This window comes from Staurois parvus, unplaced genomic scaffold, assembly GCF_062004578.1.
Source record: "Staurois parvus isolate SC_StPar_1 unplaced genomic scaffold, SC_StPar_1.0 ptg000721l, whole genome shotgun sequence".
Lineage (NCBI taxonomy): Eukaryota > Metazoa > Chordata > Amphibia > Anura > Ranidae > Staurois > Staurois parvus.
This window is the reverse complement of record NW_028318517.1, coordinates 2601529-2615376: the sequence shown is the minus strand read 5'-3', so window position 1 is coordinate 2615376 and position 13848 is coordinate 2601529. Positions and strand designations below refer to the sequence as shown.

The 13848-nt window shown below is 47.7% G+C and overlaps 1 protein-coding gene across 1 annotated transcript in view; it reads right to left on the bottom strand.

The window, feature by feature from the left end:
- The window catches only part of LOC149445432 (uncharacterized), a 30641-nt gene extending 22450 nt beyond the window's left edge, over positions 1 to 8191 (bottom strand). The window contains exon 1 of the mRNA XM_089653864.1: positions 7650 to 8191. Coding sequence (XP_089509990.1) covers positions 7650 to 8163 — 514 coding nt within the window. The 5' untranslated portion in view covers positions 8164 to 8191. The remainder of the gene's footprint in view (positions 1 to 7649) is intronic.
- Between the last annotated feature and the right edge of the window lie 5657 nt (positions 8192 to 13848).

The window sequence follows — 13848 nt, the reverse complement described above, 5'->3', positions numbered from 1 at the left end:
CCCATTTCCCTCTCTATGTCTCAGCGGATCTCCCGCAGACTATTAGCACCCATTTCCCTCTCTATGTCTCAGCGGATCTCCCGCAGCCTATTAGCACCCATTTCCCTCTCTATCTCTCGGCAGATCTCCCGCAGCCTATTAGCAGCCATTTCCCTCTCTATGTCTCAGCAGATCTCCCGCATCCTATTAGCACCCATTTCCCTCTCTATGTCTCGGCAGATCTCCCGCAGCCTATTAGCACCCATTTCCCTCTCTATGTCTCAGCAGATCTCCTGCAGCCTATTAGCAGCCATTTCCCTCTCTATGTCTCAGCAGATCTCCTGCAGCCTATTAGCTCCCATTTCCCTCTCTATGTCTCAGCAGATCTCCTGCAGCCTGACTGCTCGGGGGAGGGATTTTGGCTCCTCTGATTTTGCAGTAAATGTGATTGCATTAGTCCCGTTGATTTTCGTATTTCCATGTAATAAAAGGTGTCACATGATGTCGGGTTCCCCTTTCTGTCCTCCCTGAGTGTGTATTTAGAGGCGGAGCTCCTTCTGGAATGGCGGTTGGAGGCGGAGTCTAGGAGGGAGACTGACAGAACCCGCAGCAGACTTGCAGGAGTGAGCGAGGAGGATCCGGTTCCTTTACCATCGGAGATGAGGAGAGTGTGAAGGATGTTTGTGACTCTGGGAGCTGAAAAGCTGGGAGTCCTATTGGTGTGGTGAGGGGGAAGAACTACTAGGGGGCGCCCTCACCATCCCGTGTACAAGAGGTGGAAGAAGGCGGGGCTACACTACAGCCAACACAGTTTGGAGGGCGGAGCACTTTCACACCTTATCAACTTTTCACTGATTGGTGGATTTTTGTAGTAAAATAAGTGGATTGAAGTAGATGCAAAGTGGAAGCGGTGGACTTGCAGAGAACACTATACTGAGCACACAATATTGTCCGTCTCCATGGATTTGCACAGGATTTGAGATGATTTCCTATAGCAGCAAATCTGATGAGATGAATGAAGTGGGTGTAAAGTGGAAGCAGTGGATCTGCAGGGAGCAGCATCTTGAGCACAAAGCACTTTATGTTGTGGATGGATTTGCACACGGTTCAGTTTCCTTCATTTATTGATAAACCCCATAAGACCAATGAAGTGGGTGTAAAGTGGAAGCAGTGGATGTGCAGAGAATAGGATTTGGAGCCCCGAGCTCTTTATCTCTGAATGTCTCCACATATTTGTAGTGTATTTGTGATGATTTCTGTGCACACACAATAGGACAGCGCTGTGACACATAATGCTCTTCTAGATGACAGGGAATCCTTCCTTTTGTTACAGCAGCAGTCCGCTAGAAGGTTTTTGTAGGTTTGGAGTTGTTACACATAGCGCGGGTTTTATCCATTTATAGTGATGACATCATTGCCCAAATCTGGGGGTCACCAGCCATTTCCACCCTTTACTCCCAGCTGGGGTTATTATTATTATACAGGATTTATGGCACCAACAGTCTGTGCAGTGCTGTACAATATAAGGGGGGCGGTAAAATTACAATACATTTCAGTACAGAAGGAATAGGAGGGCCCGACTCGTGGAGCTTACAATCTGAAGGAAGGGGGAGGGGATATAAAAGGTGATAGCTGTGGGGGATGATCTGGTGGAGGTGATTCAAGTACAATTCTTAGGTGGAGGTGGGGTAGGCTTCCCTGAAGAAGTGAGTTTTCAAAGATCGCCTAAAGGCAGAGAGGGTGAGGGGCTGACCGGACATGCTGTGGTAGGGAGTTCCAGAGGATGGGAGAGGCTCTGGAGAAGTCCTGGAGGTGAGTGTAGAAGGAGGAGGTGATGAGGGAGCTAGAGAGCAAGATATCGTGGGAGGAGAGGAGCCAGCGATATCTGTGGATGAGGTTGGTGATGTAGCCGGGGCAGTGTTGTGGATGGTTTTGTAAGCTGTGGTTAGTAATTTGAATTTTATATGTTGGGTTAGTGCAGGGGTAGGCAACCTGCGGCTCTCTAGCTGTTGTGGAACTACATTTCCCATGAGGCATTGTAACATTACAAAACTGACAGTTATAGCTATGACTTGCAGAGGCATGATGGAACTTGTAGTCCTTCAACAGCTGGAGTGCCGCAGGTTGCCTACCCCTGGGTTAGTGGAAGACAATGAAGGGATTGGCAGAGAGGGATGGAGAACACTGAGCAGAGGCCAGTGAAGGGACTGGCAGAGAGGGGCAGCAGTCACTGATTGGTTGGTAAGGTGTATGAGTCTAGCGGCAGTCGCTGATTGGTTGGTAAGGTGTATGAGTCTAGAGGCAGTCCCTGATCGGTTGGTAAGGTGTATGAGTCTAGCAGAAGTCACTGATCGGTTGGTAAGGTGGGTGAGTCTGGCAGCAGTCGCTGATCGGTTGGTAAGGTGGGTGAGTCTGGCAGCAGTCACTGATCGGTTGGTAAGGTGGGTGAGTCTGGCAGCAGTCACTGATCGGTTGGTAAGGTGTATGAGTCTAGCAGCAGTCGCTGATCGGTTGGTAAGGCGTATGAGTCTAGGAGCAGTCGCTGATCGGTTGGTAAGGTGTATGAGTCTAGCGGCAGTCGCTGATCGGTTGGTAAGGCGTATGAGTCTAGCGGCAGTCGCTGATCGGTTGGTAAGGTGTATGAGTCTAGCGGCAGTCGCTGATCGGTTGGTAAGGTGTATGAGTCTAGCGGCAGTCGCTGATCGGTTGGTAAGGTGTGTGAGTCTAGCAGAAGTCACTGATCGGTTGGTAAGATGTATGAGTCTAGCGGCAGTCGCTGATCGGTTGGTAAGGTGTATGAGTCTAGCAGCAGTCACTGATCGGTTGGTAAGGTGTATGAGTCTAGAAGCAGTCGCTGATCGGTCGGTAAGGTGTATGAGTCTAGCGGCAGTCGCTGATCGGTTGGTAAGGTGTATGAGTCTAGCAGCAGTCGCTGATCGGTTGGTAAGGTGGGTGAGTCTGGCAGCAGTCACTGATCGGTTGGTAAGGTGTATGAGTCTAGCGGCAGTCGCTGATCGGTTAGTAAGGTGTATGAGTCTAGCGGCAGTCACTGATCGGTTGGTAAGGTGTATGAGTCTAGCAGCAGTCTCTGATCGGTTGGTAAGGTGTATGAGTCTAGCGGCAGTCGCTGATCGGTTGGTAAGGTGTATGAGTCTAGCAGCAGTCGCTGATCAGTTGGTAAGGTGTATGAGTCTAGCAGCAGTCGCTGATCGGTTGGTAAGGCGTATGTGTCTAGCAGCAGTCACTGATCGGTTGGTAAGGTGTATGAGTCTAGCAGCAGTCTCTGATCGGTTGGTAAGGTGTATGAGTCTAGCAGCAGTCTCTGATCGGTTGGTAAGGTGTAGGAGTCTAGCAGTGGTCGCTGATCGGTTGGTAAGGTGTATGAGTCTAGCAGCAGTCACTGATCGGTTGGTAAGGTGTATGAGTCTAGCAGCAGTCGCTGATCGGTTGGTAAGGTATATGAGTCTAGCGGCAGTCACTGATCGGTTGGTAAGGTGTATGAGTCTAGCAGCAGTCCCTGATCGGTTGGTAAGGTATATGAGTCTAGCAGCAGTCACTGATCGGTTGGTAAGGTGTATGAGTCTAGAAGCAGTCGCTGATCGGTCGGTAAGGTGTATGAGTCTAGCGGCAGTCGCTGATCGGTTGGTAAGGTGTATGAGTCTAGCAGCAGTCGCTGATCGGTTGGTAAGGTGTATGAATCTAGCAGAAGTCACTGATCGGTTAGTAAGGTGTATGAGTCTAGCAGCAGTCGCTGATCGGTTGGTAAGGTGGGTGAGTCTGGCAGCAGTCACTGATCGGTTGGTAAGGTGTATGAGTCTAGCGGCAGTCGCTGATCGGTTAGTAAGGTGTATGAGTCTAGCGGCAGTCACTGATCGGTTGGTAAGGTGTATGAGTCTAGCAGCAGTCTCTGATCGGTTGGTAAGGTGTATGAGTCTAGCGGCAGTCGCTGATCGGTTGGTAAGGTGTATGAGTCTAGCAGCAGTCTCTGATCGGTTGGTAAGGTGTATGAGTCTAGCAGCAGTCTCTGATCGGTTGGTAAGGTGTATGAGTCTAGCGGCAGTCGCTGATCGGTTGGTAAGGTGTATGAGTCTAGCAGTGGTCGATGATCGGTTGGTAAGGTGTATGAGTCTAGCAGCAGTCGCTGATCAGTTGGTAAGGTGTATGAGTCTAGCAGCAGTCGCTGATCGGTTGGTAAGGCGTATGTGTCTAGCAGCAGTCACTGATCGGTTGGTAAGGTGTATGAGTCTAGCAGCAGTCTCTGATCGGTTGGTAAGGTGTATGAGTCTAGGAGCAGTCGCTGATCGGTTGGTAAGGTGTATGAGTCTAGCAGCAGTCACTGATCGGTTGGTAAGGTGGATGAGTCTAGCGGCAGTCTCTGATCGGTTGGTAAGGTGTATGAGTCTAGCAGCAGTCTCTGATCGGTTGGTAAGGTGTAGGAGTCTAGCAGTGGTCGCTGATCGGTTGGTAAGGTGTATGAGTCTAGCAGCAGTCACTGATCGGTTGGTAAGGTGTATGAGTCTAGCAGCAGTCGCTGATCGGTTGGTAAGGTATATGAGTCTAGCGGCAGTCACTGATCGGTTGGTAAGGTGTATGAGTCTAGCAGCAGTCACTGATCGGTTGGTTAGGTGTATGAGTCTAGCGGCAGTCGCTGATCGGTTGGTAAGGTGTATGAGTCTAGCAGCAGTAGCTGATCGGTTGGTAAGGTGTATGAGTCTAGCGGCAGCATTCATAATAGACTGAAGGGGGGATAGCCTGTGTAACAGTAGACCAGTGAGGAGGGAGTTGCAGTAATGGAGGTGGGATATAACCAAGGCGTGGATAAGTTGTTTTGTGGTGTCATTGGTCAGGAAGGGGCGGATTCAGGAAATGTTCCGGAGGTTGAGGTGGCAGGATTTAGCCAGTGAGTGGATGTGGGGTCCAAAGGAGAGGTCATAGTCTAGGATTACACCTAGCACCCTGGCATAAGGGGAAGGACCAATGGTTGGGTTGTTGATCTTGATGGTAAAGTCGCGAGCTGGGGATTGGAGGGAGGTAATATTACAGCTCGGTTTTGGAAAGATTGAGTCTAAGGTAGTGATGTGACATCCATGCTGATATGTCGCTCAGTAGATTTGTGATATGTGAGGAGATTGAGGGGGTGAGCTGGGGAGTGGAGACATAGATCTGGGTGTCATCAGCATAGAGGTGGTATTGGAAGCCATGGGAGGTTATCAGTTGGCCCAGGGAGGAGGTATAGAGAGAGAAAAGGAGGGGTCCAAGGACAGAACCTTGGGGTACCCCAACAGAAAGAAGAAGCGGAGCGGAGGAGGAGGAGTTGTATGTGACACTGAAAGTGCACTGAGAAAGGTAAGAGGAGAACCAGGAGAGAGCAGAGTCATGGAGGCCAATGGAGTGGAGTGTACTGAGGAGGAGCGGGTGGTGCACTGTGTCAATCTATAGTCACTGGATTCTGAAGAACAGCTTTACGGGTTCCTTGGAGGTCGGGCAACAGTTCCTGCAAAGCCATAGAAGTACGATTCAGACTTTTTGCCATACTACATGCTAAAGGATTAACAGTTCTACTAACATTTATAGGGAACGTTGATCCCGGGAATATCCGATTGCCTCTCCGGGGATCAGGGAGGAATTTTTTCCCCTGCAGGAGCAGATTGGATCGTGCTTTGCTGGGTTTTTAGCTTCCTTTGTATCAACTGTGGATGTCGGATTATAACTTTTTTTTGTTAATGGTTGAACTGGATGGACTTTTGTCTTTTTTCAGCCAGACTAACTATGTAACTATGTTCTTGTGTTATATAATGGTAATGCTGGTCCTCCTACAATAGATCCAACTAAACTAGTGTATTCAGCTTTGGAAAGCAGTGTAATGTCTGATATACAATCTTCTGATACAATCTCGGTCCTCCTTCTTGATCTTAGATCCTTCTCCATAGCTTTAGGATGCTCAGGCAATATCATACTCAGACGGCTCCAAGTACAAGGCCCTCCAGTAATATTCCTGGAATATATGAATATGTGGGATTTCCACAAGAAAACAACCATCCTAAAGGTAGTGTGACCTGTGACTGTGGCTGGGCTGTGATAGAACATGATGACAGCTCATTGGGTTATGTACTGAACTACATGTTCTATTAGACGTACAGAAAATCCTGTCCTGAGGAGATCGGGTTGTGTGATGTGGGCCATATGGAAATCTGAGATCCCAACACCGGGGAATCTCTTCAGAATCACATGTCATATTGTAACACATCTCCTGGGGGAACATTCAACGTTTTCATACCAGTCATATATTCCCAGCCTTTATATGGACCTGGACAGTTCTGACAGTCCTCATACAATGACATAGATGGTCCATCATCCATTCTTACATCAGTATTAGTCATTACTCTGAAAATGTCCAACAAAACCGAGGTTGGGGTGGGAATGGCCATCAAACATGTAGCTAAATGATCGGCAGCATCTCTGACAGATGGAAATTGGGAACATTCATCACTCTCCTTGCCATATAAACACAGACATTTTCTGGTTGATTTAATCCCCCCTGGTAAGGTGACCCCCATGTTGTGGACATGTGGCCTGGTATGGATCAGGAGGGGGGGCACACTACAGCCCCCCTCTGCACTCTGTATGGTGGGCTGTATATGATATACTGCTGACCCCCGCACTCTGCGCCGTTATTGAAGGGTGTGAGGTGTCACCGAGGAGCAATGTTCTATATTGAAGTTTGCCGTCATTGCACCGACACACACAATAGTTTTTGTTCAATAAATGTTTTATTATAATTTTACATTTAATAAGATTGAAGCATAAAAATCAGGAAATAGTAAAGGAAGGAATCTGATTGCTCAGGAAGATCCCTTGTCTGGAATGTGGGGGCGGAGTCATTATTATTGGTGTACAAACTAACAAACTAATCTTCAGGTCCAAAATTAGCATTTTAACATTTGTGCAGAAACAGCTCTGGCAGTGAGAGGGTTAATGTGGGCTAGATGGGATCCCTCTGCTGGGGTGACATTAGAGCTCCCCCTAGCTGCAGCCTGGTAATAACATTGCTGGGAGGTCTATTCATTTCTCTGCTCCATACTTCCCGTCTTTATAGAAACGTCTCCTGACATTTGGGGGTCTATTCATAGAATGTTTGTATAGCAATTCCCTCAGTGAGAGTTCATGTCCATTCCTCCTGTGTGAATGGGGGAACCAATGTTATTAGGATCACATCTGAGCTGCTGGAATGTCTTCCATTGATGGAAAATACATTGAAAACTTCTTCTCCTGCCATCAATGGCCGACCCGGTCCCACACTTCATCCATGTCTTTGGGGGCCTTTGATCTCCTTATGAACTGTTTCTTCCATGATGAAGATCAGCCATGGAGTATATCTGAGGTGTATATCAGGGTGTGCTTCTTCCCCACATGAGAGCTGGGATGTCCAGCAACATTCATCTAGAAGACATTTCCCGCACTCAAGGCACTAATACACCTCCAGGGTTGTGTGGGACCCCTGAAGTACAGGAAGACAGGACTTCAGTGAGGAACATTTCCCTCACTCAGGACAGGAAAGTGGCTTCTCCCCCGTGTGACATCTCTGATGAATGCAAAGATTTGACTTCACTGAAAAACATTTCCCGCACTCAAGACAGGAACAGGGATCTCTTCCATGTGAGATCTCTGATGTCTGTTAAGATTGGACTTCTGTGAAAAACATTTCCCGCACTCATGACAGGAATACGGCTTTTCCCCCGTGTGAGATCTCTGATGACTGGAAAGATGAGACTTCTGTGAAAAACATTTCCCACACTCTGGACAGGAATATGGCTTCTCCCCCGTGTGATATCTCTGATGTTTGTAAAGATCATACTTTCGTGAAAAGCATTTCCCGCACTCAAGACAGGAATATGGCTTCTCTCCTGTGTGAGTTATTTTATGCACATTAAGATGGGATTTAAAATGGAAACCCTTCCCGCACTCAGTACAGGAGAAGCTCTTCCCTGTTGGAGGGGTGGCCCGGTCCCGCACAGTCTGAGGTTCCTCAGGATACGAGGAATCCGATGGTCCATCTACACTGGGTGGTGCCGGATGGACATTGGAGGGAGCCGGGTTTTCTCCTGGACTATACTGTGTGATGTCCTCATCCTCTACTTTCCAGTCTGGAGACAAAGTGAGACAATCCTCGGAGGTTTTCCTCATCTCCCGGCCATGGACTAAAATACAAAGACAAAGAGGATTACTAGACAGGAGCTGATTGGTTCCCCCAAACCAGGACTCCGCCCACATCAGGCAGCTTAGTCTCTGAGGAGCTTACAATTCCACCCTCAAGAGAACTAGGAAATGGCTCCTCTGATCTCCTACCAGGTCATTTCTTTATTCATGGACCTTAGTCAGAGAGTGAGGAAACAACCAGAACTGTCTTTTATAGGAGGGACAGTGATGAGGGGATTATAGGACGAGGGTCCCCACCCCCTCTATCACTCATCGCCATCTTCCCAACACAAGAAGTACTGCACTTCCATATTTAGTCCATGATTTAGTCATGAAGAACAGCGGGGCTGAGCCCCACCAGAGGTCAGAGAGTGAGGATGGGGGAGAACAACCAAGATGAAGACTGGACTGATCCTGAAGACCACCATCATTGGGGTATTGACTCCTCCCTCATTATCACTTTCTGTTTAAGGGTCCAAAGTTGGAGGATGTTATCACATTATTATCACCATGTAAAAGTCTGTGCTCCAATCACATCATCCGATATAAAATGTCCAGCTGGGAGGAAATAGGTGTAACATGAGAGAATCCATATTATGTGTATATATAGCAGTGGGGGGAGGGGGGAAAGCAGGAGTCTGGAGTATGAAATGTATAACATAGAGTATATAGTGCAGGGGTCAGGAGTATGTAATGTACAACATAGAGTATATAGTGCAGGGGTCAGGAGTATGTAATGTACAACATAGAGTATATAGTGCAGGGGTCAGGAGTATGTAATGTACAACATAGAGTATATAGTGCAGGGGTCAGGAGTATGTAATGTACAACATAGAGTATATAGTGCAGGGGTCAGGAGTATGTAATGTACAACATAGAGTATATAGTGCAGGGGTCAGGAGTATGTAATGTACAACAAAGTATATAGTGCAGGGGTCAGGAGTATGTAATGTACAACATAGAGTATATAGTGCAGGGGTCAGGAGTATGTAATGTACAACATAGAGTATATCGTGTATTTAGTGTTCATGACCCACCTGTGCTGATCTCTGTAGGAGTGTCCTCCTCTATAAATGTCCCCGTTATTCCATCTTCCTCCATAGACTGCTGATCATCCCTCACATACGCCTCTTCTTCTTCTGCTTTTATCTCAACTTTTATATTTATCAGATCTTCACCCTAAACCAAGAAAATTAGAAATTTCACATAATATATAAATAAAGCTAACATGAAAAATAAAAATATTATCTCCACAAGTCCATGTTCTAGATGCTCCATCCCACCAACCTTGTAATAGTGAGGGATGGTGTGACCTTCCTGTGTGGAATCCCGGGAATACAGAGGACGGGGACATCTCTCTGGTGGGTTCCTGGTATTAGGTGGCTCCATCATATCCTTGTGTCCTTCTGAAAACTCCTCCATCACTCCATACTCCTCATCCTCCTCTTTATACTCTTCTTTACCATCAATATTATCATCCCCGAGGATTCCACTCTGAAAGATATAATAAAACATTCATTGTAACAAACATGCTGTGTATAAATCACAACTACCAATAATTGTCATCATCTACCTGATGATGGTGAGGGATGGTGTGACCTTCCTGTGTGGAATCCCGGGAATACAGAGGACGGGGACATCTCTCTGGTGGGTTCCTGTAGCTGGATGACTCCACCATGCTGTCCTGGTACAGATCTTTGTGTTCTCTTAGAGGCTCTGACTCCTCCATCTCCCCATCCTCATCCTCCTCCTCTTTCATCTCTCCTTTAACCTCAACTTTAGGATCTCTCAGGTTTCCACTCTGAATATATAATAAAAATGACATCAATGGTAACAATGCAGATAATGTACAGATCCTAATGATACCGATAATGATCAGTGATTGGAGAATGTCCCAGAATTCCCGGCACCGCTCACCTCTCCTGTCAGCAGCTCCATCATCTTCTTGGTGACTTCTAGAATCTTCTCCATGTTGTGTCTCTCAGGGTTTAGGGAGTCACATGGAGGCACTGTGATGGTCATATGATCACCTGACTTCAGAGGAGGAAATCTCTGCATTGAGGAACCAATAGGAATATCATGTTAGACTCCCAAAATCCTCCTCACCTCTCCGGTCAGGTCTGTGTTTATTAATAGAGATGCGAGTGATGTCATGTGACCTCCCAGAATCCTCCTCACCTCTCCGGTCAGGTCTGTGTTTATTAATAGAGATAAGAGTGATGTCATGTGACCTCCCAGAATCCTCCTCACCTCTCCAGTCAGGTCTGTGTTTTATTAATAGAGATAAGAGTGACGTCATGTGACCCCCCAGAATCCTCCTCACCTCTCCGGTCAGGTCTGTGTTTTATTAATAGAGATAAGAGTGATGTCATGTGACCCCCCAGAATCCTCCTCACCTCTCCGGTCAGGTCTGTGTTTATTAATAGAGATAAGAGTGATGTCATGTGACCTCCCAGAATCCTCCTCACCTCTCCGGTCAGGTCTGTGTTTTATTAATAGAGATAAGAGTGATGTCATGTGACCTCCCAGAATCCTCCTCACCTCTCCGGTCAGGTCTGTGTTTTAATAATAGAGATGAGAGTGATGTCATGTGACCTCCCAGAATCCTCCTCACCTCTCCGGTCAGCAGGTAGATGATCTCCAGGGTGAGGTTTAGTATCTTCTCAGTCATGTGACTCCGGTCCTCCTCCATCCTCATTGGTGCCATCATGTGATCTATACAGGTCTCCTTGTAGACGGATAACTTTGGGAAATGAAAGTAAGAATGATTTGGATGGTATTGGTCACAGAATAATAGGATGTGGATGTGAGGGGGGAATAGGAGGGTTGCTGGACATTGAAGAACTACTCCCCCCATGGGAAGACATTTTGTTTGGGCTGTTTAGTGTTTACTACAATTTTGAGGTCCGGGGCCCCTTTTCTCTGTTGGGTTTGTTTGGTCTCTGAACTGGTTTTGATGAGTTTTAGATCTGCAGACAAGGAATGATAAATATGATCCTTCCTATGACTAGTTTGCTCTGAGGCAGTTCTGTGAGGACGTCAGCTCATCATGCAGGGATGGTCACTTTACATCACCCGACGCCCGGGACATGTAGTTCTGGGGGCCGGGCAAGTATTGTGTTTAATCTTTATCCCTGCTGAGGGCAAGCCGCAGGGCTCTCCTTTCAGGTGCCAGCCTCTGCCACCCCATCTGTGTGAACCTCCCTTGTACCTACTATGCTTCTCTGGCTCTGCTTGCCCATCTGTGGGCACAGTTCAGCGGATGCCAGAGGGTAGAGGGGACAGATGTCAGGGCTCTGTCCTTGGCAGAGGTGTTAGGGGACCTGGCAACCCTGCCAGTACCTTGCATGGCCGCAGAAGTTCACATTGGCTCAAATTTGGTGGCAAACAGCCTTTATAAGGAAGCCCTGCACTACTCTCAAGTGCTGGTTGATCTTTGGCTCCCCAGTACTTTGTTCCTGTTCTACTGTTATTTCCTGTTCCTGTGCTACTGTGATTTCCTGTTACCGACTCGGCTTGCTCCTGGACCTGTCTTCTCTGCTTAAACCCTGACCTGACCTCGGATGGCTAACGGATATTCTCTCTTGCTCCTCTGTGTATGATCTCGGCTGGCTAACGGATATTCTCTCTTGCTCCTCTGTGTATGATCTCGGCTATCCCATCTGACTATGTCTGTTCTGATCTCCACCCAGTACCAGACCTTGGCTTTGAACCGGCTATCCAGTAATCCTGTTCCCTGGAAGGGCTTTCATACCTCGCACAGGCACCACCTGTCTGCAGACCTCATCTCAGTGCATCAGCTGTGCTCCTGGGTGGACCACCAATAAGCACTCCTACAGGTGACCTGTGCCACTTTGGTCCTGATTCCTGCTGTCCTACTCTCAGGGGAGTCTGGAACTTAGCCGCAAGGGAAGCCCTCTCTCCATTGGCGTCTCTCACCAGGTACGTGATAGTATCAATCAGCCAATATGTCTGAGGCCGAGAGAGGTGCTTCCACATTAGAGGCCCTGTGCCAACAGATGACGGCACTTACGCAAGTGGTCAAGGATCTGCAGGAGGAATATTTTCAGCTGGAGGGACGTCTTCATTCGCTCACTACTGCTGTGACTTCTGCAGACCAGAATCCATTGCCTAGTCCTATCCCTACAGTGGCACCAGCCAGTTCGCTTTCCACTGTTACACCCGCTGTGGTACTACTCAGGGTTACCATTCCAGAACGCTTCCTGGGGACCGACGTAAATTCCGAGCCTTCAAGAATGCTTGTGAGTTGTATTTTGCACTGCAACCCAGGACCTTCTCACTTGAGGCAGTTAAAGTGGGGTTCATCATTTCTCTCATATCTGACGAGCCTCAATCATGGGCACACAGCTTACTGGAACAAAAAGAACCAGCGCTAAACTCAGTGATCACATTCGTTGAAGCCATGGCAGCTCTTTATGATGACCCCCAGAGGACCTCTACTGCTGAATCCACCCTTCATGCTCTACAACAAGGCCGACGGCATGTGGAGGACTACATTGTGGAATTCCGCAAATGGTCCGCCAATACCGGGTTGAATGACGCAGCCCTAAAATACCAGTTCCATCTAGGTCTGTCTGAGTCCCTCAAGGATGAATTAGCTAGGGTGAAGGCTCGCTCCTCCTTGGAGAATCTAATTCAACTCGCTACCTAATTGGATCAACGGCTACAGGAGAGACATTCTGAACATACCCAGACCCTTTGCCAAGGGTTTTGCCAAGGGTTCCAAGACCAGTGGATTCTGTCCCTATTTCTCCGCCTATCAGCACTCCTGAAGTAGAACCCATGCTAATTGGCCTTCTCTGACCTGCCTTATCTCCAGAGGAAAGATTACGCAGACGGCAAGGCAACCTATGCCTTTACTGCGGGGCTGTCATGGATCCACACCGCACACACATGCCTACGGCGCCTAGCTAACTGGGGCATGCACGTCCGGCCGTGACTTGGGGTAAAGAGGGATGAGGGGGTCTTACTTTGAGCATATAAGACTGGCCATGATACGCATTCACAGCTCGCACTGCATCTGGCCACTACTAGAGGGAGACTCCACTCCAATCCAGCTGGCTGACCACACACAGGCAGATACAAATCTTATATACAATCTGGTGCAATCTAAGGGTTGGGGAGCAGTCTAGCAATTGGCACACACTTCTAGCATTCCTCCAGCTATCCTACAAGCTAGAACCCCGGTGTGAATGACGATTCCACTGTCCACACACCCCCACACCAGTCACACAACAAACGGTAGCTTGCCACCATCCAACAGTTTGTCCACAGACTGGTCTGCTGGGCCACCACACACACAGATCTCCATCTGGCAGATCTGCTACTTTACAGTCTGCATGCAATCTGCCAACACACAGTGCAATTGCATACAGATTGGCAATGAACTTAGACCGAGCACATATAGACACTGTAATACAATAATCTCTCCGGAGATATGAGCCCGAGCTTAAGTATCCAGAAGTCACTTATTAACTTTATGATTTAATATCCCGAAAGTGAGCTGTGCATAGAATATGTACAAAGTATAAAAAGTTACAAATAATACAGAAAATACAAAAAGACACACAATTGGCCATTGACTATAAAATAAAAGGGAATAAAAGCAGAAATAAAACTTTTACTAAGAGTTATCCTGTGACTGGAGCAAGT